Source organism: Puccinia triticina, chromosome 3A (genome assembly GCF_026914185.1).
Source record: "Puccinia triticina chromosome 3A, complete sequence".
Lineage (NCBI taxonomy): Eukaryota > Fungi > Basidiomycota > Pucciniomycetes > Pucciniales > Pucciniaceae > Puccinia > Puccinia triticina.
The window spans coordinates 1,583,352-1,607,997 of NC_070560.1; the positions used below are offsets into that span (position 1 = coordinate 1,583,352).

At 46.9% G+C, this 24,646-nt stretch overlaps 6 protein-coding genes across 6 annotated transcripts; 3 read left to right on the forward strand and 3 right to left on the reverse strand.

The window, feature by feature from the left end:
- Nucleotides 1-29: 29 nt before the first annotated feature.
- PtA15_3A174 (uncharacterized protein) lies at nt 30-1,313 on the forward strand (the record flags this gene model as incomplete). Its single annotated transcript, XM_053167116.1, has 6 exons — nt 30-155; nt 267-468; nt 557-675; nt 782-861; nt 938-1,034; nt 1,170-1,313. The coding sequence occupies 6 exons, from the start codon at nt 30-32 to the stop codon at nt 1,311-1,313; spliced, it is 768 nt and encodes a 255-aa protein (XP_053018365.1).
- A 1,792-nt stretch (nt 1,314-3,105) lies between these two features.
- Nucleotides 3,106-4,731, reverse strand: PtA15_3A175 (uncharacterized protein; the record flags this gene model as incomplete). Its single annotated transcript, XM_053167117.1, has 6 exons — nt 3,106-3,360; nt 3,438-3,513; nt 3,618-3,931; nt 4,062-4,112; nt 4,253-4,503; nt 4,659-4,731. 6 exons carry the CDS (start codon nt 4,729-4,731, stop codon nt 3,106-3,108), a joined length of 1,020 nt encoding a protein of 339 aa, XP_053018366.1.
- A 9,384-nt stretch (nt 4,732-14,115) lies between these two features.
- On the reverse strand, nt 14,116-16,426 carry PtA15_3A176 (uncharacterized protein; the record flags this gene model as incomplete). Its single annotated transcript, XM_053167118.1, has 12 exons — nt 14,116-14,269; nt 14,366-14,478; nt 14,559-14,692; nt 14,761-14,852; nt 14,927-15,083; nt 15,155-15,254; nt 15,323-15,493; nt 15,576-15,650; nt 15,741-15,911; nt 16,010-16,237; nt 16,311-16,321; nt 16,417-16,426. 12 exons carry the CDS (start codon nt 16,424-16,426, stop codon nt 14,116-14,118), a joined length of 1,416 nt encoding a protein of 471 aa, XP_053018367.1.
- Nucleotides 16,427-16,738: 312 nt separating this feature from the next.
- Nucleotides 16,739-18,090, forward strand: PtA15_3A177 (uncharacterized protein; the record flags this gene model as incomplete). The annotated part of the gene is made up of 3 exons (XM_053167119.1): nt 16,739-16,835; nt 16,968-17,958; nt 18,051-18,090. The coding sequence occupies 3 exons, from the start codon at nt 16,739-16,741 to the stop codon at nt 18,088-18,090; spliced, it is 1,128 nt and encodes a 375-aa protein (XP_053018368.1).
- An 817-nt stretch (nt 18,091-18,907) lies between these two features.
- On the reverse strand, nt 18,908-21,602 carry PtA15_3A178 (uncharacterized protein; the record flags this gene model as incomplete). The annotated part of the gene is made up of 12 exons (XM_053167120.1): nt 18,908-19,324; nt 19,401-19,594; nt 19,669-19,889; nt 19,960-20,104; nt 20,182-20,341; nt 20,429-20,607; nt 20,668-20,761; nt 20,831-20,917; nt 20,982-21,066; nt 21,138-21,200; nt 21,282-21,365; nt 21,442-21,602. The coding sequence occupies 12 exons, from the start codon at nt 21,600-21,602 to the stop codon at nt 18,908-18,910; spliced, it is 1,890 nt and encodes a 629-aa protein (XP_053018369.1).
- An 862-nt stretch (nt 21,603-22,464) lies between these two features.
- On the forward strand, nt 22,465-24,335 carry PtA15_3A179 (uncharacterized protein; the record flags this gene model as incomplete). The annotated part of the gene is made up of 4 exons (XM_053167121.1): nt 22,465-22,611; nt 22,667-23,943; nt 24,026-24,087; nt 24,154-24,335. The coding sequence occupies 4 exons, from the start codon at nt 22,465-22,467 to the stop codon at nt 24,333-24,335; spliced, it is 1,668 nt and encodes a 555-aa protein (XP_053018370.1).
- Nucleotides 24,336-24,646: the final 311 nt, after the last annotated feature.

Genomic DNA, 24,646 nt, shown 5'->3' on the forward strand with positions numbered 1-24,646 from the left:
CGGAACAACCTGACAAGAAAGGCAAGAAGATGGCAACCACTAACGCCCTGTGGACCGAAGCAACTGACAAGACCGTACAAAATCAACTGAAGAACTGGACGCAAGAGATCGAGCAGAAAGGCAAAGAGGCAATTCACGTTCGATTGCCAGCAAAAGTTAAGCTCTATTCATCCTCTATAATCCTTGAAAAGTTTGAGATTTCAAAGCTCCGCCAATCACGCGGCATTTTTCGTTCGTTTGTTAATGTCCGATTTCAACTTTTTCAGATATTGGAGATCAATCATGTCCTAGAGAACTTTTCCGACTCTACTCTGGGACAGTTAGTTCCTACCGAACCAGCTTTATCTTCGCCTCCTGATGAGCCTGATAACAACACAGGTCGGAAGAAACGAAAAGTTACCAATGGCAAAGAAACCCAACCACCAACAACCGATCACACCGCTCCTGGTGGAGTTAAAAACCCTAGCCGTGCGACATACATCCGTTTATCAATAATTTGCAACCTCATCAACAAGCTGCACACTAACGATCTATCATCGACTCCTCTTATTTTCAGACGTGGCCAGCAATCCAAAAGTGAACGCGCACTACATCTTCTTGAGGACACATTGGGAGGAACTGATCAATATCACGAATGCAATCAAAATTCACATCAATTTATTGGTTCCTAAGATAGTGAGATCATACTTATCGTTCTGATATGCTTGGACAGGCGATCAATAACCGATAAACAATTTTGTGCTCCATTTTGATCTAAAAATCGAAATACGACAAAATTCAGGAAGATGGAGATACGTTTGGTGTTCAAGTCCAAGAAGAGTGTCTCTCAGAGCTTTCACGCGCACAGGACAGTGGATATAAGTAGGTAGAGCTTTTCAACTCTTGTCTAATACAGCCTGAAATTGGTGATTGAAATCACTACGGTCGTATAAACTAGTCTGCTCGAAGCACAGCTCAAACATAACATGTCGCGAGCCAAGTTGGCGTCTAAATTGATCAAGTACCCAAATGTTGAAGATTATCAACTTGCCTTGGTTTGTCTATCCTCTCACAATCAGTCATTCTGAAACCAGCCACAAGTGAAGCAGCACGTACAACCTTGCATGTGATTTTTTATCAAATCAAAGTCAAAACAGCTCTGATCCTATTCTTCTTCACCACTGTCCCAGCAAGAACATGATCGCAAATCGATTTTCTTATGTCGTCAACATCTACTGGATCTCAGAAACATCTACGCCCTTTTGACCGATCTACTTCATAAGAACATTGTCAAAATTACCAAACCGAAAGGTGCTAACTCCGATGGCATGTAGGTTGTTTCATCCATCAATCTCTTTCCTTTATTCTTAACCAAAAAACTTATAAATTATTTATTATGTCACAGGTATTGAAGGTGTTGACGAATCAGTCACTTTTTCAAAAGTGTACTTGCTTACCTCCACCAATTATTTGGCACGATGGATGATGGTCAAACTCCTCAGATGTATCTTTCTCCGTGTTCGTGATTTCCAACCCAGTGCTACTGGATTTCCAAATGTCACTTCTCCGCTCCAGGTCTGCTCATGAAATGAAAAGTAGGATACATCCCACGGAAGAGGTTTGAGAGCTTCGGCAAAAATTGCCTAATCCAACTGGCATGTCCACCGGATTACCGTTTCATTGAACCCATATAATTTACTTAAGAGTAGTGCAGAAGCTTATCACATTGGAAATATCTGTCATCTCCGTGGTGCTGTCTATATCCCTCAATCACAACGCTATGTGTAACCTGATCTGACTAAAATGTATTTTGAGCAAGATGAATTTCATCAAAGAAGCCTGGAAGTGAACAATCAATTTACAAAGCCAAGCTACATGAGCGTCCAATTCAACAGGTGTGGTTTGAATCTTGGTTTGGTTGGAATGGCAGCCCACCATTCCAAGACCAGGAGAAAGCTTCAAGTTCTGCGCAATTATCACCCATCCCAACACTGATTTCAAGCTATAAGCTCGCCTCCGTGTTCCCCGGGCCTCGAGCTCCCTTGCGAAGGAGGACTAGACGACTGAACTACTTCCGGCCGAAGGCCACTCGGTGGGTCAAAATTATTCACGCCAAGTTCAGGTTTTCAAGCAGTGGAAGGCATTTTGCTCAAATCTTTTTACTGAGCACGGCCCCAGGTAATCAAGCTGTAAAAAATGATCAATTTGAAGGGATGAAGTTCATCAACAACAGTTATTTACTGAAATATCTGCCACGGGCAAGATTTAACCACAGACTAGCAGTACCTGGCACGGGCAGGGTTCAGCCAAAGTGCAACTCGGAACCATCATCCACCACGCACTCATCCTCCAAGGAGGTATGTAATGCCGCTCCTCATGACAGACAAAATTGGATAAGATCAACCCGAGAGTACTTTTATTTCATTGACGAAAGCCTTCGCGTTTTTGGTGGGTCGGGTTCAACTGAGCGTCGGGAGAATCTTACATTAGGGACAGTAGTCGTCAGCAATCCTCCGAGCGAGTTGTTGTTTTCAACTTGGTACTTGGACAGCTCGATGTCTTTCCGGAGGCTTTGGCCACTCCCAACCTGATTCAGCAAGTTTTCGTTTTGAGTACTTTCTCGAATGTCCAGTGCTTTGGATACGTTCTTGAAGTGAAACGCACCAGAGCGAACATATTTATTGTGAACTCCACTATGCATCGGAAAAACTAGTCTGGCCTTAAATCGCACGGGATTTTTCAGAGCTCATGTTGAAGCTTGCTTCAAGGCGACTGAGTTGCTGGGCGGCTGGTCACGATTGGACCAGCCTCTCCCAGCTCCCTGTTGCGATTCACATACAATGAAAGGAGATCGTCCAAAAGATCATGTCAAGGAAAAATTAGAAGTAATGAGTCAAAAATTTAAGGCACTGTGTTGGCTTGTCGACCCAAGACTTGTCGACACTTGTCGACGAATCTCAATCAATGCAATTGGGATGTCGTTCCGCAATTTTCGGGATTCGCTGACGACGCATAATCAATTTCAGCCCCCCCCCCCATGGCCGGTCAAATCCCTAGATACCGAAAATGATAAATTACCGTCATATGGGCTCGTTGGCCAAACTAATTAACGTCTTGTATCATCTATCATCTAATTAACGAGGTCATTGAAAACAGTAAAATGAATGCCAAGATGAAATAAGCCTGGGTACGACAGTAAACTTTCAGAAGCCTTTGGGATTGACCACTCCCGGAGGTAAGCGTTAAATGGTGTTCCGTCTTCTCAGTAGAGTTGACAGTCTCGGTCGCAGATAAGGTTCGGTTTGTAACTCCGCTTGCTCTTGCTAGTAGGATTAACCTTTTCCGATCGATTACAGTGCAGTTCAAACAATTCCTCAGGATCTGCGCAGGTGAAGAACAAGAACAGTAAGCCCCACCGCTGCTTTTTGTACAGCTGCTCATCAAAATGCGGTACGTACTTGAGTCAAGTAGAATTCAATTTCCCTCACTTTTCCCCCCAACCTGGCTCTTTGAAAGTTGAGAACAAATCCTGGCCTGTTTGGTTTGGTATCGAAGCCAAAAATAATAGGGGCGCTTGATTTCATAAGCTGATCAAGTTGTCGGTAAAATCAATCCCAAGATTTGGTGATCAGACATACCCTTTTGATAAGCTCAAAATCTTGGCTGCTGACTGGTTGCTTAACACACGTAGTGCAATGTCCATGGCGCCATAGATTTTCCAATAAGTTGTCAGAAGTAAAACTTCATCCTTCGCCATTTGCTTTCGTCTCTCTCCTTGCCTTATGTGTTCTTCCTCGTCCGTCAAATTTTCCCCAGGCTCAAACTGAGAGCTACCTCCAGTGCCTGATCCTTTTTCCAACGCCACTTTGTGCTCCAATTGAAATATAAATTTATCTATCGCGAATCCCACGGAGCTCTTGTTGTCTAAGGAACTTTGAAAATCGATAGACGACTGGTATGAAACAACACAAAATTCATCAGTTTTTGCTTCTGCTATTACTCCAATTCCGTTTTCTTTGATTAAAGATGTGATAAAATGATCGTTAAGCGAGTTATCAAGAGTCAAGTTGGGAATTATTTACATAAGTGACTCCATTCAGTTCCAAATCCGGTATTCCTGGTATGGGCTGTTTCTAATCAAAAGAAGATTCACACCGAGGAACATGAAATGAAGAAGAGGGAAAAAATTGGTTCAGCTGTCCACAACCATGTCATGTCACTCGTAAAGCTTGTTATACCAGAAGAAAGTCGAGAGAAAATATGATATTGTTACCGCATCATTGACACATGAAACCTCTGAAAACCTGTCTATCGAAAGCGGGCTAACTTTCTCTTTCCAGTACAACGAGTTGCCGTTCGAGTTGTTACTACCAATTACGTCGCTGATGAAACAAGGAATTCGGGATTTATTTGACGACTTGAAATTGAAACTGGAGGAGTTGTAGGTACTAAATATGCTTGGATTTTTCAACAGCTCAGTCGAAATCGTTTTTGGGATATTAAATGATGCGCAGATAAAGAGTACTGTGCGCATGGAGCAGAGGAGGCGATTTTTGTCATAAGTCAGTTTCTTGACTTCATCCTTTGGTATATTAGTTTTAGAAGAATCATTTCAGTGAGAATTTTATTATTGTCCTGAAGGGATCATGCTTTCCAATTTCGTAGACTATATTACTAACCAATGAAATGAAATTTTGCTTTGAGTAGTAAAGATCGAGGGATCCTGGGGCGACCGGCTATGGATGGTATCATTGACTCTATTGTCAAACGTTAAGACCACTAATTGAACTTGAATCTGTTGGTTTTTACAGGAACCTTCTGTCTTGTCTCTGATTACTACGAATTTTCAAGCAACAACGGTCAAATTGGAGGCCCTATCAGGGTAAGATATCTGGTGGAAAGGGATGCTGAGGACACGCCAATTGGATTGAAGGAGGAAACAAACAGTTTTCGGGAATGACCTGGAAAAATGACTTTGAAAGGTCACCTTTTATGTTCACACATTCAGCGGCTGTGTTGGAGTTCAAAAACTTCAGGCATTAATTTGTCCATCCATCCAATGAAATTCTTGGTTTATTAAAAGATGTGCTACATCGTAATCAAGCGATAATTGCCAGAGTGTTCCGTCAATTCTAAAGGGAAACAAGGTCAAGAATTATTCGGGCTCCGTAGGGAAGACCTCAACGAAACGCCACTTTTCTCGCCATTGGATCAGAGCTTTCTAATTTTAAAGTGATTGGCGACAACGAAACACATGAGAGGGATCACCCTGTGTCTAACTGCGCTGCGCCTGACCGTGTAGAGCTTAACAGTCTGGTGAATCGCCCAACCTCTCAATTGCGCTTCAAGCTTTGAAAGTTTCTGCAAATCTCGAAAGCCTGCCGCCTCCCAGACCATTGGCTGTGCAAGCGGGAAGGTAAACGACTAGCGAGCCAGGCTCGTCGTATTGTGGGGGAGAATGACGCAGCAGGTATTAAAATCCTGCAATTTCCATCCAAATGTGCAGGGGACAGCTTGCAGTTTATAATGCGTGCGGATTAATGTTGGAGACTCGGATTCGGAAGGCTGCAGCTTGAGTTACAGGCCCGTCATTCTGGATCAAACACAACTGGAGAAAAACTGAAGCATATACCCAATTTCAAGATACCTGTTTACTGCCGACATCCTCGATACGAGGCAGGATGTCGGCAAAAGGCCGTACCAGGCCGTACCGACATCCTCGTCGATTGATTGTGAAACTTCAACTTGAAAGGTGCAGTGTTCAGTTTTATTGCGCCGCCGGCCCGCCCCCCGGGAGTGCTCGGTTGCCATGGCTCGCGCGCACACAGGCCACCCCGGGTCAATGTCACCCAATATGCCGACCACTCGACCCGAACCGGTGAGTGAAAGTCACAGAAGCTAAGGCCCCGTTTGGCACTGAAATAATCGGTGAAATAATCAGTAGTGAAATAATCAGTGACATTTTGATTATTTCACCTGAAATAAATTTTAATTTAATATGTCGCTAGCGTTTGGCAGTACATCGTAATAATCCCAGCCGCTGCAACAAACCACCAAGCAAATCAGCCATCCACCCACCTTAAATCAACCTCGAAAACTAATGGACCTCAATACGGAAGATGATGATTTTCTTCTTGATGAAGAAAACATTTTTATGATTGCAATCACACTTCTGCTGACCACTTTGACTCGCTACGGAGGTGTTCGAAGGCCCTACAACGACCTGCCCTTATCTGGTGCAGACTATACCCTGGCAGTTCTTCAGGGAAATCCTTGCCGTACGGTTGATATCTTTTGAGTAACCACATCAACTTTCCTTTTCATATGCGATGAGCTCTTGGGTGTCCAAAATGAACCTGTCTCGAAACTCCTCCCGATGGAAGAACAACTAGGAATTTTCCTCTACATCATCGGCCACAATAACTCAAATTGACAGACTCAAGACCGGTTTCAGCACTCTGGGGAGACAATATCAAGGTATGCAATCTTACTTTGGAACCTTTGATGTTCAAAAGCTAACAGATTGTGCCATTAGGGTCTTCCGGCACATACTCGAACTCATAGTCCAGGTTGCTCCAAAGTTTTTCATTGCTCCGTTGCCTGATCGAACCCATCATCACATAGCATCAAATCCGAAGTTCACTCCTTTTTTCAACCAATGTCTTGGGGCACTCAATGGTGTTCACGTCCCGGCAAGTGTACCTGCTGAAAGAGCAGCGGCGCACCACAATCAAAAAGGTTTCTTGTCTCAGAATGTGCTAGGTGTGTGTGACTTCAGCATGAAGTTCACATACATGCGAGTGGGATGGGAGGGCAGCGCGCACAATGCCCGAGTACTTCAAGATGCACAATCGCAGGATTTCAATATTGATCCCGGCCATTTTTATCTTGCCAATGCTGGTTATGCTCTGGAACCTTGGTGCCTTATTGAGGTACAAGTTATCACTTACGAGAGCAAGCGATTGTTGGCAGAAGTTCAGTTTGAATAGCTCTTCATCTTATCAAAATAGATACACAGATCTAATTAAATTTTTCGGCTTCTAGACCAGCAAACAAAGAGGAACTATTCAATTTAAGACATTCAAGTCTACGGAACGTTATTGAGAGCGCTTTTGGGGTGATTAAATGTTGATTTAAGATTATGATGCAGGCCAGCAAGTACAACCTCGAGCAGCAGTATGATATTGTGTTTGCATGTGCTTGCATCCACAATATCAACATCATACGGAACGGTCAGACCAATCAAATTTTTGATCAGGCAAATGCCGATAGCACCAATAGCCTGTTCCACAATCAAGAGGTCATTGATCCTCCCCCCACAGGTGTATACTCGAGTGATTGCAAGAGGGAGGAGTGTGAAAATTGGTGAGACTCCATCGCCAAGGGTCTATGGCAGCAGTACCTCTCAACCTTGGCCAGAAGGCAGCAATGATGATTGCTCTTGTACTCGCTCCCATACATTATTTCTCTCACATAATGTTTGGACCTCTCACTTTTTTTGGATCTCTCACATTTCAGATATCACAGGTGTTTTTTTATTAGAGCAAGCTGGAATTTCATTAGAGAGAAAAAGAAATCGTGTTTTGTTTAAATTGAGGAAATCATTTGAAGTTGAGTGAAGTACAATGAAAATTTAGTTGCCGTGCATCTTATCAATCTGCTGTTCAAGCCATTTGGATCAAAGATCCTTGTCTTTGATGCTCGAAAACATTTGTGCATTTATATCGTCTCGGAAGATTGCGAAAGCATCCAAGGCCTTGTGTTGACTAGCCTCTTTGGCGTGCGCATCTTGATAGAGCTCCATCGCAAGCTGAAGATTGGTCTTGCAAGATTCCCTTTTCTCAAGTCGTTGGGAGTCCATGAATCCAACCAAGCCGTTGATTGCACTTGCAACGGAGTCTTTCTTGTGGCCGCGAGAGAGGTAGTTAGTTGGACTGTTCGCAGGTTTGTTCTGACAATCAACTATATCACCCAAAGTTTTCGGATCGTTTGGTTGGGTCTCCATGAGCAATCGCTGAGAAAGTGATTGAGATCCCTTGCCGGTTGCCAAGGAAGTCCCAATTATTTTATTCAAGTTGCGAAACTCAGGATAAGGGACTCCCCAGAACTTCCTCGTGTTCGGGTGCACCTTGAAACCAAAAAGAAGCCAATTGATGTCAGTTCTTATGACATGGCAATGAAAAAATGGACAACGGAGTGGCTTACAGCACAGTACCGTTCCCAGACTTCATCAGATGCTGTGACCTTGCACAATGTTTTGTCCCAACCAAACCCACTCAATTCCTTACATGCAAGGAATAGATTGTAGTCTTTCTTGAACAATTGGTTTAGCTTTGTCTTGCATTTGTTGTAGTCAAGTAGCTGTTTGGTTTCAGGGAAAGCCTCCCTCAGTTGTTGTGCTACGTGTTGGTGAGAGGTGTTTTGGAAGCCGTTATTGGATTGTTTTCCTTTCTTGACCTCTCGGACATAAATATCCAGGAGCATCACCTCCATCGGTCCAGTCCAGCATAGCTTTTTTGGGCCTTGATGGGAGGGAGTCGAAGCTGTAATTGTTTGATCTTCTGGGTTTTCAAAGTCTCCTGCTGTACCGCTTGCTTGAGACTCTCGAGATGGTGTACCAAGGCGCTCAATTGCATCAACAGTAGCTGCATGATTCCCTGTAGTGTGACAAATAGGTCCTCCCGCACGTGAACCTCTTGGACAACCCTTCCCGCCGCCGCGGCCGCGATAGTTAGGTGTACGAGGCAATTGCAAGGTGGATTCTAGGTGTTGAGTGTCTCCAGATTGGTTGGGTGGAGCCTGGTTGTTCATTGGTTTTTGAAAGTTGCGAGTTGTGAGGTTGTTGGAAGTTACGAGTTGTGAGGGTTATGGGTCTCACTTTCTGAGCTGCCGATATATCAAGCATTAGTAAGTCTAATTACACGATATGTAAATGTCACTTTGCCAAACACCATCGGCATTTCACCGACATAATCATGAAATATTTGTGTGATATGTTGCTGATTATTCCGGTGCCAAACGGGGCTTAAGTCTTGTGACAGGGACTGTATCCACACAAGGATAAAGTATGGTCTAGATTCAGTGAGGAAGTCCAGTTTGATCAGTACTATCATAGACTAAATACAAAGCATGTTTGATAGAAGCATACCATGAAATATCAGCATCTTAAACAATATCTCTGACAAACAGGGCCTTAATATTAAACACTCACACCAACCACTTTGGGAAAGCCTTTCAAATGTGATAATGGATGGCTTCCTGTCACATCTGGGACCCTCACAGTTGTGGATATAGGCACAAAAAGTCTAGATTTTGGCAGGGAAATCTAGCTTCTGGGGCTCCAGAGCACTTCTTGGAGGCCCTTGGATCTCAACAGGAAGTCACCCAATGCAGCCTCATGGTGTTGTGAGATGGTACATCAGTACTATCAAGTTAAAAAATGAATGAGTTTTGTGAGAAAGTTCAATCTTGAGCTTAATACATCTTGGTGATTATCTCATTCATTTGACCAACAGAAAAAAAGGATATGTCTTCAAAAATGTTGAGAAATTCTTCTTTGAATGATTGGTTTGGAACAATTTTATATCATTTTTATCCTTAGCCTCATCCATCCAAGTTTTTATGGACTTCCAAACCCTCTTATTGGAAGGAGGAATTCTTTCCAAGAATTGACTTACATCTGTATTGTATGTAACTTCATTAAGTGAATACTGGTTTGTCCAGTACCCTAACCTTTGAATAATTGATTTATAGTTATCTGAAACATTTCTAAGGGTACCAAAAAAATTTCTCTTTATCATTTTTCCTGGTGAGTATTTTTGGTCATCTTTCATGATGATAGAGGTAATTGTATCTATGTAGAGTAGAAACAAGAGGTAACCATTATCCATATACATAGCACAACATTTATGGTAGTTTATTGAAATTTCTTTAATGTTAATTCCACATTTCTGTTGATAAAATTCAATCCATTGCCTTCTATTTGACCAGAACATTTCAACCAATTGTTTGTGTAAATAGTTTCTTCTTCTTGTCTGTCTGTTTTTTTTCTTCATCTCTCTGTGCTTTAACAATGTTCCTTATGATGGGTAACTTAGTGCAAAAGCTCTTGTAAAATTTCAAAATTGTTGCCTCCAGTTCACTTTCAAAAATACATAGTTTATTTCCCAGTTGCTTTTTCTCAATTAATGATATAATAAATTGTACTTTCAGTTTTTCAGCCGCATATAGATCTACATGCATATGAAATAATCCTGTGTTAAAGTGAGGTGACATTTCCCCATCAATAAAGGGTATTATTGGATTCTGGTGATGACTAGATTTTGGTTCAGAACAGCTGGCCTGAATCTAGGCCCAGAATTGTCTGGTGGATTTGGAATCTCCTTCCTCACAAGTGATATACCTTTGGTTATTAATTTTGAGTGGGAGCTCTTTTGTTCTGGTTTATGTAAATTGGTTTTGTATTTGATGCATGATTGGTTTGGCAATGGAAGCTTGTTGCATTCCATTGAATTGTGGCTGATCCTCTGTTTCTTTTTTGAGTCATTTTTCAGAAGAACTGTTGGTCTTGGTTGAGCCCCTATTGGTGGGTGTGGGTGAAATCTATCCTGGGAATAAGGTACCAATAGTTGTGCTTGAAAGTTCCTTAAAAGTTCAGCTGATGAAGATTTGTGGCTCATTCCTGTATTGCTTTCAGGGATTTGTGAAATCCTAAACATATCTTGGACGCAGTCCAGTCTTTCTTTTTTTTTGTGCTTTTGCTCTCTCTCACAAAAGAAAATGGGTGTTGGTTTTAGCATCCATAGTAGCAGACCTTACTGAAAATGATGGACTGTAAAATTCTTTTTTTTGGTGTGAAAGCTCTTCTAAAGTGGAATATGAATGTTGGAAATTATATTCCTGTTGGTGTGAAAGCTCTTCTAAAGAGGAATTTGAATTTTGGAAATTATATTCCTCTTGACCAAGCACCAGGAAAAATCAGTAGTCACTAGATGACAACTGACATGACACCTGCTCCAGCTGGCTATCCAGCCTCTAGTGCAATTTTCACAAGCTGATCCTCAGCTTTGTCCCAGGCCCAGCTGCTGCTCAGCCTTGGCCCAGGCCCAGCTGCTGCTCAGCCTTTGCCTGAGCAAGAACGGGCATTGATAAATGCACACCCGTCCCCCGGGGGCACGCCCACGCCCACCCCCTTTGAAAAGCTTTATCAAGGGCGTGCGAGGGCGTGCACGCCCCCACATAGGCGTGACAAGCGTGCACCGTGCCTGCTCGCCGAGAGCCCCTCGGTGGGCAGGTGCATGTACATATATATACCTGCTCGCCGAGAGCCCCTCGGCGGGTAGGTGTATGTCCCTGCTCGCCGAGAAGGATAACTCTCGGCGAGCAAGTATACAAACACCTGCCCGCCAAGCCTGCTCACCTAGAGCCCCTCGGCGGGCAGGTACAGATCCCACCTCGCCGAGAGCCTTGCCTGCTCGCGAGAAGGATAACTCTCGGCGAGCAGGGCATGTATACCTGCTCACCGAGAGCCCCTCGGCGGGCAGGTGCATGTATACCTGCTCGCCGAGAGAAATTATCGGCGAGCAGGCATACAGATCCCACATCGCCGAGAGCCTCTTGGCGAGAAGGTATACATATACCTGCCCACCAAGCCTGCTCACCGAGAGCCCCTCGGCGGGCAGGTGCATTTATACCTGCTCGCCGAGAGGAATCCTCGGCGAGCAGGCATACAGATCCCACCTCGCCGAGGGCCTCTCGGGAGCAGGTATACTTGAACCTGCCCGCCGAGGGGCTCTTGGCGAGCAGGCTCGCCGGGCAAGTGTTTGTATACCTGCTCGCCGAGAGTTATCCTTCTCGGCGAGCAGGCAAGGCTCTCGGCGAGCGGGGATATGTATGCCTGCTCGCCGAGAGGTGTATGCCTGCTCGCCATGGATTTCTCTCGGCGAGCAGGTATACATGCACCTCCCGCCGAGCCCGCTCGCCAAGAGCCCCTCGTCGGGCAGGTGCAAGTATACCTGCTCGCCGAGAGGCTCTTGGCGAGGTGGGATATGTATGCCTGCTCGCCGAGGAGGTATAAATGCACCTGCCTGCCGAGGGGCTCTCGGTGAGCAGGCTCGGCGGGCAAGTGTATGTATACCTGCTCGCCGAGAGGCTCTCGGCGAGGTGGGATCTGTATGCCTGCTTGCCGAGGATTTCTCTCGGCGAGCAGGTATACATGCACCTGCCCGCCGAGGGGCTCTCGGTGAGCAGGTATACATGCACCTGCTCGCCAAGAGTTATCCTTCTCGGCGAGCAGGGATACATACACCTACCCGCCGAGGGGGGCGGGCAGGTGTTTGTATACCTGCTCGCCGAGAGTTATTCTTCTCGGCGAGCAGGCAAGGCTCTCGGCGAGCAGGTGTATGTATACCTGCTCTCCGAGAGGCTCTCGGCGAGGTGGGATCTGTACCTGCCCGCCGAGGGGCTCTCGGCGAGCAGGTATACTTGCACCTGCCCGCCGAGGGGCTCCCAACGAGCCATGGTGCACGCCCGTGAACGCCCATGTGGGGGCGTGCACGCCCTCGCACGCCCATACAGCGGCGTGCATGCCCTTCGACTCGCACACCCTTGATAAAGGGCGTGCGGTCCACCTGACCGGTCCGCATATTCCCCCCTTGAAGGATTTTTCCCGCGCGCACGGGAGACATCCTTCAAGGGTGTGTTACACCCAACCAGCGCCACACGCCCTTTTCGAAGGGCGTGGGCGAGGGTGTGCCCCCGGGGGACGGGTGTGCGTTTATCAACACCCGTTCTTGCTCAAGCAAAGGCTGAGCAGTGGCTTTTCCTGTGCCAAGACTGAGGGGCAGCTGGGCCTGGGCCAAGGCTGAGCAGCAGCTGTGCCTGGGACAAAGCTGAGGAGCAGCTTGTGAAAAATGCAAGCTAGAGGCTTCAGCTGTGCCAAAATGGGCACTGAGCTGTGTGCCAGCCAGCCCTTAACTAGCAGATGGAGTAGCTTTGGAGCTGAAACCAGAGCTGTGTTATGTCAGTTGTCATCAACTGACTACTTTTTTTTCCTGGTGAAGGGGGCACCAAATCACCAGAGGTGGTTGCTGCAAGATGAGTCGGATCATGCAGTGATTGTGGTCTTTCTATCAGTCTTTCTGATGCATGGGGCCAACTTTCTGGAGTTTCCTTTTCAGCTTGGCAAAAATTGTTCCAATCATGTAGGATTTTATCTATCTGGTTGGCATTTTGCTCAAGCCCATATTCATCCCAATTAACAGGAAAAGCTGCATGTTGGTGGGAATCGGTACTATCTTGATTGCACCTGGAAGAGAAGTTGGATTCAGTAGTTCGAAACCTTGGGAGGAGGTAGATGCGAGGGGAGGGGAGACTCGACACTGGAGAGCTGAAATCTGATGTTTGTAGCTGAGATGGTTTCATGGGACTGAGGACATCTTCCAAGGTAGGGGGTGCATCCGTAGTCGCCTGAATCCAATGAGAAATGTTTACAGCGTTGCAAGTAACACATAGCAGCATAAAACCACTGAGGAAAGAGGGCATCGGCATAATCCTGATGAGGAGAAGTGGAGATTTCTTAGAGATCCTGCCACTGGCAACAATTGGCCGGGCAGAAGGGGAAATCTCTCCGCTTATTTACCTTCGGCTTCTGGATGAAACCGAGAGCCAGATAGCATTTGTTAGTGTAATTCAAAACGCTTTTGCCCTAAGTAGCTCTCTTGACAGTTACTAACCCCGCTGTCATTAGAGAAATGCATAAATATATCTCCAAATTAAGAGTGATAAATGCAACACAGAATTAACTGGCCTGTTGGAACATTGGAAGCGCGATGGCCGTGTTCTCGGATTCTATCCACGTGTGTACAGCTCGTTCAATGAAAATATTGATTGACAATGCTTTGGTCCGTCAGCCGCAGTTCATGAGGTCCATTGAGAGGCGCCCTTGAGGTGTACGAAGGGATCATGATCTGAACCAGCTCTGCTCGGAAAGACAAGAGAGCAAAGAAAGAATTGTTCTAGAATATATTGGAAACAATTCATTCCAGCAATTGTTATTCATACAAGTCGGCATAAAACAGGCATCGAAGTATATCCCAACATATCATGGTGACCAGCGACATGATGATGAAAACGACATCAAGCATAGAACGACTGGTTGCTGCTAAATTGGTTACCCGAGCTGAAAGCATTGTAGCTATTGCTAGTCTTTTTGATCAGATTGGAATGCAACTTGTTGAGCTCGGAATTCCATTTTTCTAATGCTTTATAATGTCGGGTTTCAACTTCAGAGCTATAATTGAGCGTGAGAAAATTTAAAACAAGTAGAAAAGTTAGATCCCAACGTGATTGACCTACCAGCCAATAATCAAAAAAAATGAAACCTTACTCTTGATTGAGCTCAAGTACGCCATTGACTTGATCTAGTCGACCTGCAATTTTTTCATCAAGTATCAAGAGGAGCATGATTTCCTCTACCTCACCATCTGAGATTTTCAATTGCTGGTTCGTAAATTGAGCACCTGTCAGATGTAAAAAGGACAATTATTCGGACTTCAGATGTAACATAAAAAATCACTTACACGTGCGACGTGAGAAATTTCAATCTTCCTGTACGATTGAAGAATTCCTAAAATCCATTGAGTTCTGAGAGACGTCAAGACATCCTGGATGTAGTTGGCAATAAATGGATCATCGAGGATCGTGGCCCGATTATCTATAGAGACAGTTAACTACGTTGATTCCCATGGAAGCAGGGGCGGCTAACGGATGGGAATCGCTTACTCTTGATAATTTTCTCCGCTTCGTGGACGTCTTGCCTTTGATAGGCCGCCACCAAATTGGTCATTGCAACGATTTGGGGATCTTGTTTATATCTATTGTTCAGAAGAATGACCGAGGAATTAAATGGGTGCATTGAGTGAGGTAGCTGAAGCAACTTCAGACGAACGGCTTAGTTTCTTGAGAGTCAAACGGATCGATTCCACTATTCATCAGCATGTGTGCCAGGACCAAATACTTCAAGGACGATATTCGCTGCGGCGAGCCTGCTTCATCGTAGTTTTTGAACGCTTCGAAGAAATCAAACTGTGCATCTGTCCAATTTTCTAAAGAAAAGAAGGGTTATTTGTTGGCTCAACAGTTGTGATGCCTAACCTATGGTAAATCTCAGACTGACTTTCAGACATATGCATTTTGCCCCCGCACTCTCTGATAATCCCCATTATTTTCGGATGGGGGATCGTTGATTTGACAGTCAGGGTTTGATCGTAAATTTCCTAAAGTCAAGGATGGATAAAGCAGTGTGAATTGCTAAGATAAGATAAGTAGAATGATGATGGCCTACCCTCAACTTCTTATTCTCTTTTCGATCAGTATACATCTGGATCTCGATAGCCAACACTTCCAATAAAAGCGTTCCGATAGAATTGTCACCGTCAAAGCTTTCCATTTTTTGATTAGATGAACCAGATGCCGAATTAGGCGCGTTGATGGCCATCCGCAACTTTTGAATGACCTAAATGACAATCCATTGAATACCTCGAGTGAGAAAGGTATCATTAATGGTTATCCAGATTGCACGTAAAAAGAAAACAAACCAGTTCTAGTCTGGCGTATTCTTTTTTGTCCATCCATATCTTGGCCAATTTTAATTCGATTTTGAAGTTCAACCTCTAGTCCAGGAACAGATTTAACGGTCCGCCATTAGTCTCAAGTTTTGAGGGCAGGATGTTTGTCGCCGCAAAATAAAAATTCCCACTCACGTCGTTTTTAGCAGCTTTTAGAGCCTGTTGGGTGACCTCATACCATTGTTGCATCAAGGAGGTATCTAAATCCTGAGCGACACCAACATAGTCCAGGATCCCGTTGATCGCCTTTTCGGCCGCGTTTTTGGTAACAGCAGTTTGGCAATAATCCAGTAGTTCGGTATAAGTCTGTACAAAAAAACCATGATCAAAAATAGTTAGATAGGGCGGTGAAGAAGCAATACAGGGACCAGGAAAGAATTGCAGCTAGTTAAGACATGCTCAACTTTCAAGGCTTCCTGATATTTCCCCCTGTGGAAGTTCAATTTTGTACTCTGTTTCAGCGCTTTGAAGCCCCATTCGCCCTTAGGGCTTTCAGTCTCGACGATCGATCGCCAATCCGCCAGTGCCTTCTCTGGATTATCTGTTTTATAATTCTTGGCTTGGTAGTACTTATTTTCCATATCCGTGTCCACATCCTCCTGGTCATCGTCCTCATAATCGAAATCGTACTCCTGTGGAATAATAGTTCAAATGAAAATAAGTGTATAAGCCTTCTCGCGTGAACACCTTGTTGCTCGTCCTCACCTCATCGCCACCTATCGCAAAACATATGCAACAATGAACGCGGAAACGACGGTTAGAGAAGAGCCCCACGATTGTTCAACACCTAAATGGAAATTGAAACGCGAACCTTCATCCATCACTGCAGAACCAATGAATCAGCAAGAGACTCGGACAATCAATACAGTAATCACGTACTGAAGTCATCGTCGTCAGACATTTTTCCAGGATCTGGACAAGTTAGGTCCTCGAGCGAGTTGAGAAGCTAAGTGCTTGACTTGAGCAACGTTTGTCGGTGTGGGGTTGGCAGCGCCGTCAGTCAGCGGGCCGTTTTGTTCTTGGTGCGAAACCCAGCCAAAAGGTTTTGCCCACCAGTTTTTATCCAAACACCCCAGGCTGAGCAGAGCCATGGCCATCCCACCGCCCCATCACCAACGACAACCACCTCCACAATGGCAATGGCACCCGAAGCTGGCCTGGTGAACTATCAGGTCGACCCGATCACTCTCCCCGTCAAACGCATGTTGGCACTTGGAATCGAAGGTTCAGGTCAGTGTCCGGGTATCGATCGGGCCACCGTCGAGAGATGCTTGTGGGTCATCATGATGAGCATCTTATCGTCTCACTGCCTTCCCTGCGTCATACTGACCCATGACACTTGGTTTGCATGTATTTAACTAGCAAACAAACTCGGCGTCGGAGTGATCGAGCACCTTCCTAGCGGCCAGATCAACGTGCTTTCGAACTTGCGCAAGACATACGTCACCCCTCCCGGGCATGGCTTCCAACCCGGGGACACTGCCAAGCACCATCGAGATCACATCATCGACTTGGTACAGCGCTCAGTCAAGGAGGCCGGCTTAGAACTATCTCAACTGGACTGTATCTGCTTCACAAGAGGCCCCGGGATGGGCTCGCCCCTCCAGACCTGCGCCCTGGTAGCTCGAACGCTATCATTACTATACGACTTGCCCTTGGTCGGTGTCAATCATTGTGTCGGTCATATCGAGATGGGCCGGTTGATCACCCAATCTATGAATCCAATTATCCTCTACGTCTCCGGTGGAAACACCCAAATACTTGCCTATTCCAACCATCGATACCGGATCTTTGGCGAAACCTTGGACATCGCGGTCGGCAACTGTCTGGACCGTTTTGCACGCGTCATCGGACTGTCTAACGATCCCAGCCCCGGGTTCAACATCGAGCAAGCCGCCAAACAAGGCCGAAAATTGATCACCCTGCCGTATACTACCAAAGGGATGGATATCTCACTCGGAGGAATCCTCACCAAAGCCGAAGAATACACAAAGAGTACGAAATTCAGACCGAAACTCGATGGCCTCAGTCACCCATCCGAACCCGATGATGTATATTCTGCCGATGATCTGTGTTTCTCGCTACAAGAGACGGTATTTGCGATGCTGGTAGAGATTACCGAGCGAGCGATGGCCCACGTAGGTGCGACTGAAGTGTTGATCGTCGGTGGGGTAGGCTGCAATGAGCGATTACAGGAGATGATGAAGACAATGACCGAGGAACGCAACGGGAAAATCTTTGCAACCGATGAAAGATTTTGTATCGATAATGGGATCATGATCGCTCATACCGGCCTACTCCAATTCAGGATGGGCTTCACAACACCTATTGAAAAAAGTTCTTGCACTCAAAGGTGAGCGATTCGACATCATCTCCACCTTCTTCCCTGTTCCCTTCACGTCCTCTACTCCAAGTTTGATTTTATAATTTTTGGCTGTCATCCAGGTTTCGGACTGATGAGGTACTAGTGGATTGGAGACAATAAGTCCCTAAATGCCCGACTTCGCAGCAACTGATACGGAAGCAGACCCTCACAAAGTTGTATTTCACTGTCCCGTCTTTTGGATCAAGTTAGTTTTCTGGTGTACAATTAACTCCAATTTTTGAACCTGGCTCATCCGTGCAAGGTTGGAGACTCCGCCGCCTCATGCGACCCTCCAAATCGGTTCACTTCCGAACTCAACATCTACCCCTGCCCGAATCGTATATCATCTATAAGTCGCCAGTTTACTGCACACTCATCAATCTGTCATGTACAGGGAGACTTCATTCGACTCTTCATGCTGCTTGTGTACCATAAGCATTCAAATTCTAGCTTGCTTTGAAAAAAAGTCAGGTGACCTAATTGGGTCCCAGAAATTAACCACAAGAATAGAAGGCTGGAATGTTTTTGGGGCTCTACGCAACTAAACATTTCCCAAAGCTTCATTGCAAAGTGTGAGGGGAACATGACAAGTCCTCCAAGCTTGCGATTGGCGAGCACTTTGAGCAAAGTGGAGATATCCAGAAAAGACGTTGTTTGTCATTTCGAATTAAGTGAATTGAATGACACCCGGCCATGTTCGGAATGCAAAAATGTTCATGATGTACTTAATTGTAAGAGATTCGTTCATGTTACATAGGCAAAACCCAAGTATCACTCGTGGTGATAGTTGTTTTCAGTTGCGCATTGAGCACCATTGGTGTATCTGTTGCGCTCCGAGTATGTAGAAATGGTATATGTGTGAATCTTGTAGCTGTGTATATGAAAAGCTTGACGAGTCATCATTTGAAGGGATTCGATGCGCAGAGTGCAAGACTCGTCAGGGTGCACTTCGCAACATGAAGAAGCGACGGAATCGGTTAAGGACGCCATTTGGGCGATCGAAATTAGTTTTGCTTCTGATTTTCTCTAGAATTTCTCGTTCGACCTCTTCATCATCAAACTGTTCACCCCGGGTGTACCACACTATGGTCAGGACGCCGATCAAAGAAGAGATGATGCATGCCGCCATCGATAAAATACCCCGAGCGTGGAATCCAGGTTTTTGTGGGAAAGGCCCATGTGGTGCAGTTGAGAGGTCATAAATCTTCGAGCCCGACAGTCCTCCCGCATTTCCACTCGTTGGAATATTCATCATTCTGCACTGATCCTTCACGAATTGAGGTACCGGGGAGTTCCTTTGGTGAACTTCCGGAGCTACTATAAACATTGCCGCCAAACCGGATTGCAAATGCCACTAAACCAAACGACTTTGATTAGACGAGGTTCGAGAAGGAATAATTGCTTATTTACTTGAAAAAATTGTATCTTACTTCTATGTGACAATGGAAGAGCCATGCGCCAGGGTTATCCGCTACAAACCGAAGACTGGCAAAGCCTCCACCTGGAATCTGAATAGTATCTCGTCGCATAGGGTTACTCAGCGTCTGGTTTGAGTAGGTTGGATTGCCAGAATCAATGCTTGTTTGCTTATTAACTACTTGAAACTTTTGGCCGTGTAAATGGACTACATATGGAATCATTCAAGATATCATTAGCAAAATTGAGTTTTCGGCTTTGGAGTAAAAAATTCAAACTCACAAGGGTGATTCCCTTTATCCCAGTTGAAAACGGTCAATTCAACCACTTCTAGATGATCTATGACAAAAGCATTACTCTGAGGACCATAGATGACCGGGTTTTCCAATGCGTTTGCAGGAGAAGAATCAATCGTCATGACCGTTGGGACCCGAGGTGGAACAAACGTGACGTTGTTGAAAGCCCCGCGGTTAACTCCATTTTCAAAGGTCGAGAAAAATACACTGGATATGGCAAGCATGTTAAAGTTGAACCTTCAAAAGCCATTCATTGAGAAAGTCCATTCTTTCTCACTTCAGTTCGACGGTCTTTGTTTTTGGCAGAATTGGTAAGGTCGTCGTTGGTTTAAAGGCGAGGTCATCTAAAGCTTTATACTCCGTAAATAGTTCTTCGGGCGCGGTGGGTGCTCCAGGGGTGTAGATGATAGAGGAGCTGTAATCTGTGGACTCAGTGATGATTGTAATTCAGTGCTGATTATTTTCGACAGTCGCAAGGATCAAGAGAGAATTGACGCACTCAATTGCAACCCTTCAGGGATACTATCAAACATATCTGGCTCAAAGTTCGCGTGGAACAGGAAATTTTCCTTCGTTTCATTCTTGGCCGTGACCAGCACTGAGTACCTCTGAGCGGCGGCCAAGGACAACATATCGGTGGGTAGCGCCTCTACGTCGGTCTGGGGATTGGGAATTACAAAGGTCATCAACAAAGTGTCTGGATTGTAACATAGCTTCTGGATGGTCTATCATGCAGATAAACTTACGCCGTCAACTTCAACGATGGACATCTGATGGCCATCTATTTTGAAATAGAACATTCCCAGCGCACCCGCGTTCAGGATGCGCAATCGATATGTTTTACCGGGCGAAAACGGGATCGTGGCATTCTCGTTAAAATGCTCGCGATACGTATTATTTTGGACGATGTATATGAGTGCACTGTCTAACGACGAAAAGGGTGAGCCATGCCATAGATTTCGCTAGTGGGGCCAGTGTGACTAACCAGGGATGGGCTCGGCCCCCAGAGGGTTGCTTCGGCTTAAGAATGTGGATATGAGTTGCGAATGTTGTTGGTGATACCAATCGGACAATACGATCTAATTCAAATGGACTGCTTGTTACTAACACGCGTCATGATAAGCTCAAGGGATTGGTTGAATGCTTACCGTGAATTCATCATCGTATGGGCGCTTCACAGGTGTCGCTGGGGGTAAAATAACTACCGGCGAACGGAGTCCATCGACATATTGCCCCTGGGATTGTCGGACATCAATCATCTTCATTGACGCAGAAGTACATGCGGGAGATTTTGCACACCAGAGAATGGGCATGGACCCAATAGGTTCCGACTTGAGTGGTAGTGTTAACAAGGTATACAAATTCACTCCCGGGAGGAATACCGCTACAAGATCAATTGCTCGAAATTGGTCTGAGCTATGTATTGAATCTTCTGAACAAAGCAACTTCACGTACCACTGTGTTACACCCATGGCGCCGTCGTAGAAACTGGTCCCATTGAAGAACATTCCATGGAAACTGATTGAAGTTGTCACACCGCAATCGATCGGTCAGTACCCGCTCCAATGAATAGAATCCTATAGATATCCACCGACTTACTGAAGGGTTGTCGGCTTATCCGGGAGACCGTTGAAGGCATGCATCCTGATAACATCACCGGATGTGACTGTGATCGGAGGGGGACTAAGGAAAACCCCAGCTGGATATTTGAGCCAAAAGGCCTGCAATTTGAGAGTGTGAACCAGTAAGCGCTACCTACGGCCACGTGTGATTGACGCCGATCACGCTCCGCTCAAAGAGGCCGTCGGGGTTGGCGGTCGCATACGTAATGTTCCAATAAAAATCCACTATCGCGGAGCTGGCTTGGGACACCAGGCATGACAGGCATGTCAGACGATTGAGGATCTTGGCTCGACGCATCGTCCGGTCCAAGAGAGTGGCTTTGTGTCTTGTCCTTCAGGTCCCCGAACTTCAACCGTAAGGCAGGATATCCGGTGAGCAATCCGGCATATACAGGAGATAATCCGGGATATCCGGTGACGGCCACGGATCACACCAAGTAATTGCAATCCAAGGGTCCCAAACATGACCTGGTCAGATATCGAGATATCCAGGGATATTTCTGAATCCGAAATTCCTAAATGGAGTGTTGGAGTGTGCTTTGACACTCCCTGCATAGGGTTGGCAATTGGGCAGGCCTGTCAATGGGCCTCCCATGTGCTAGCTATGCACATGAGAGCCTGTGCTAAACTCATCTTGAGCCAACCACTCCTACCACTTCATGAAAACTTGCCAAGCTTACCTTGGTGGGTCTTGTTGCCTGATAGCCAGAAGAGCAGGGTTTGCACCTCCACCATCCCCTTCAACATTCAGCAAAAGGGTTTCACAACCACTTTTGAGTCTTACACCACAAAGTAGCCGTGAGGTGCAAGGAAAACGCAAGTAAAGAAGCAAAATATGATATGGGTCTTAACTATCCCAACTCCCAAACAGTGCATACATCAGGAGGATGGCTTCTCAATGTTGCAGCCGGGTTGGGTGGACCAAAGATTGACCGGGGTGCATTTTGGGAGTCAGAAGTCAAATTTATACCCTCTCAAGAGCACATGGTGAACTGCACACACCTCAGGAAAGGGGTGTGCTACTGTGCCCATGGAAGAGATTTCTTAGTACATAGAAGATGATATGCGCAAACTGTGTTTGGCTTTAATGGTGGTGTTCCTAGGGGCAGCGGCTGGCCGGCCGGAGCTCGCCCGCAAGGAACCAACCACCCACGCCAGCGATGAGCCCCAGACACCTCCCCGCCTCGACGAGCACGCTGCGGGTGGACATCCGCGGGGCGGAGATCGTGGACGAGGCCGAGGGGACGGAGACGAGCGACATCTACCTGCCCAAGCACACCGAGTTCATCTCCCACATCGCCCTCGACGTACGTCCCCAGCCCCTGCCGCGCCCAGGATGGATAGCTGACCCCCGCCCCGCAGATCGGCGGCTCGCTGGCCAAGGTTGTCTACTTCACCCGTGCCGCCGGCCCCAGGGACAGCCCGCCCAGGCGACCGGCCGCCGAGCAGAGCCGCCCCCGGAACACGGAGCGCCCCCGGCCCGGCGAGCAGCCCTCCCGCTCCCAGTCCGCCGACTCCGCCTCCGACCCCGAGCCACCGCCGACCCGCCCCCACTCCTCCGCCCGCTCCTCCGTCAGCCAGCCCAACGGCATCCTCATCCCCACCGCCGTCCGCGACGAGCTCTACGCCAGCAGCAGGCCCACATCCAGCGACCCCCAGCCTCCAGCAGATCCGCCCAGCAGCAGCCTCGACGACCCCCTCCGCAACACGAACACGGCCACCCACGACCGCCTCTCCAGCTCCGCCTCCATCTCCGCGATCCCCGGCGGCAGACTCAACTTCATCAAGTTCGAGACCGGCGCCATCGAGTCCGAGTGCATCACCTTCATCGACAACCTCATCCAGCTCTCCGCCGAGTCCAACCGCGTGCCCATCGCGACGATGAAGCGCGCCGTCAAGATCATCCTCACCGGCGGCGGCGCCTACATGTATGCCGATCTGATCAAGAACGCCCTCGGCGGGGACGTCGAGGTGCTGAGCGAGGACGAGATGGACTGTCTGATCACCGGGCTCAACTTCATCACCGAGATCCCAAACGAGGTCTTCTGGTTCTCCGACCAGCTCGTCCAGGAGATCATCCACAACACCCCGGCCGACCCGGCCAACGACAATCTGCTCACCAAGCCCGCCTCCACCCACGAACAGCCAGACCAGGCCATCGAGCAGTTCCCCCGCCCCTCCCCGAACCCGCCCCAGTACTCCCTCCTCTTCGACTCCAACCCGACCCCACAGTTCCCATGCATGCTGGTGAACATCGGCTCGGGAGTCTCGATCATCAAGGTGACCCACTTCGGCAAGTTCGAGCGGATCTCCGGCACCTCGCTCGGCGGGGGCACCCTCTGGGGCCTGCTCTCGCTGCTCACCGAGGCCAAGAGCTTCGACGAAATGCTCGACCTGTCCCTCAAGGGCGACAACTCCAAGGTCGACATGCTCGTCGGCGACATCTACGGCCAGGACTACGGGAAAATCGGCCTCAAATCCTCCACCATCGCCTCCAGCTTCGGCAAAGTCTTCAAGAAAAAAAAAAAAAACGCGCCCCCCAATGAGCAGGGCCAGCCGCCGAGTAAGGCCGAGTTCAGGCCCGAGGATATCAGCAAGAGCTTGCTCTATGCGATCAGCAACAACATCGGCCAGATCGCGTCCGTCTCCCTATCCATCTCCATCTCGCTTAACACATCCCATCCTGATCCTCTGTTTCTTTTTTTTGCTTGTGTGGAACAGCCATCTGAATGCCGAGAAGCACGGGCTAGACCGGATCTACTTCGGGGGCTGTTTCATCCGAGGTAAGTAGCCAAAAAAAAAGCAACCTTAAATACAGCGATGCGTAGAGCTGACGAGAGGCCATCCAGGCCACGCGGCGACGGTCTCCACGCTCTCCTATGCGATCCGCTTCTGGTCCAAAGGCTCCAAACGCGCCTTCTTCCTCAGACACGAGGGCTACCTCGGCAGCATCGGCGCCTGGCTCAAGAACATCGGCCACGAAATCGACGCCGCTTCTAATCCGCCGTCTCCGATTCCTAAGCCTGCTTGATGCTTCCTTTCTTTGTATCTGTGTTGCGGTGTATTTTCTTGGCTTTGTTCATAGATTGAAGCATCATCTCACTACAAACAACCACACTGTTAGATGTATTTAGATTGGTTTCTTTTTTTTCTTGTATTCTTTTTTCTCACTGCGTGAACTTTCTTTCTTTCTTTTTATAGATATTATAATCAGCTCTCTCGTAATCGGCATTTCTCTGAAATGTGTACAATTGACCAAGTGATTTCCAAATGACCTTTTTGTGGCTGAATCCAAACCATGTGCAGCACGGGAGAAGAAGCTTCAGCTCCGGCTGAAAGAGC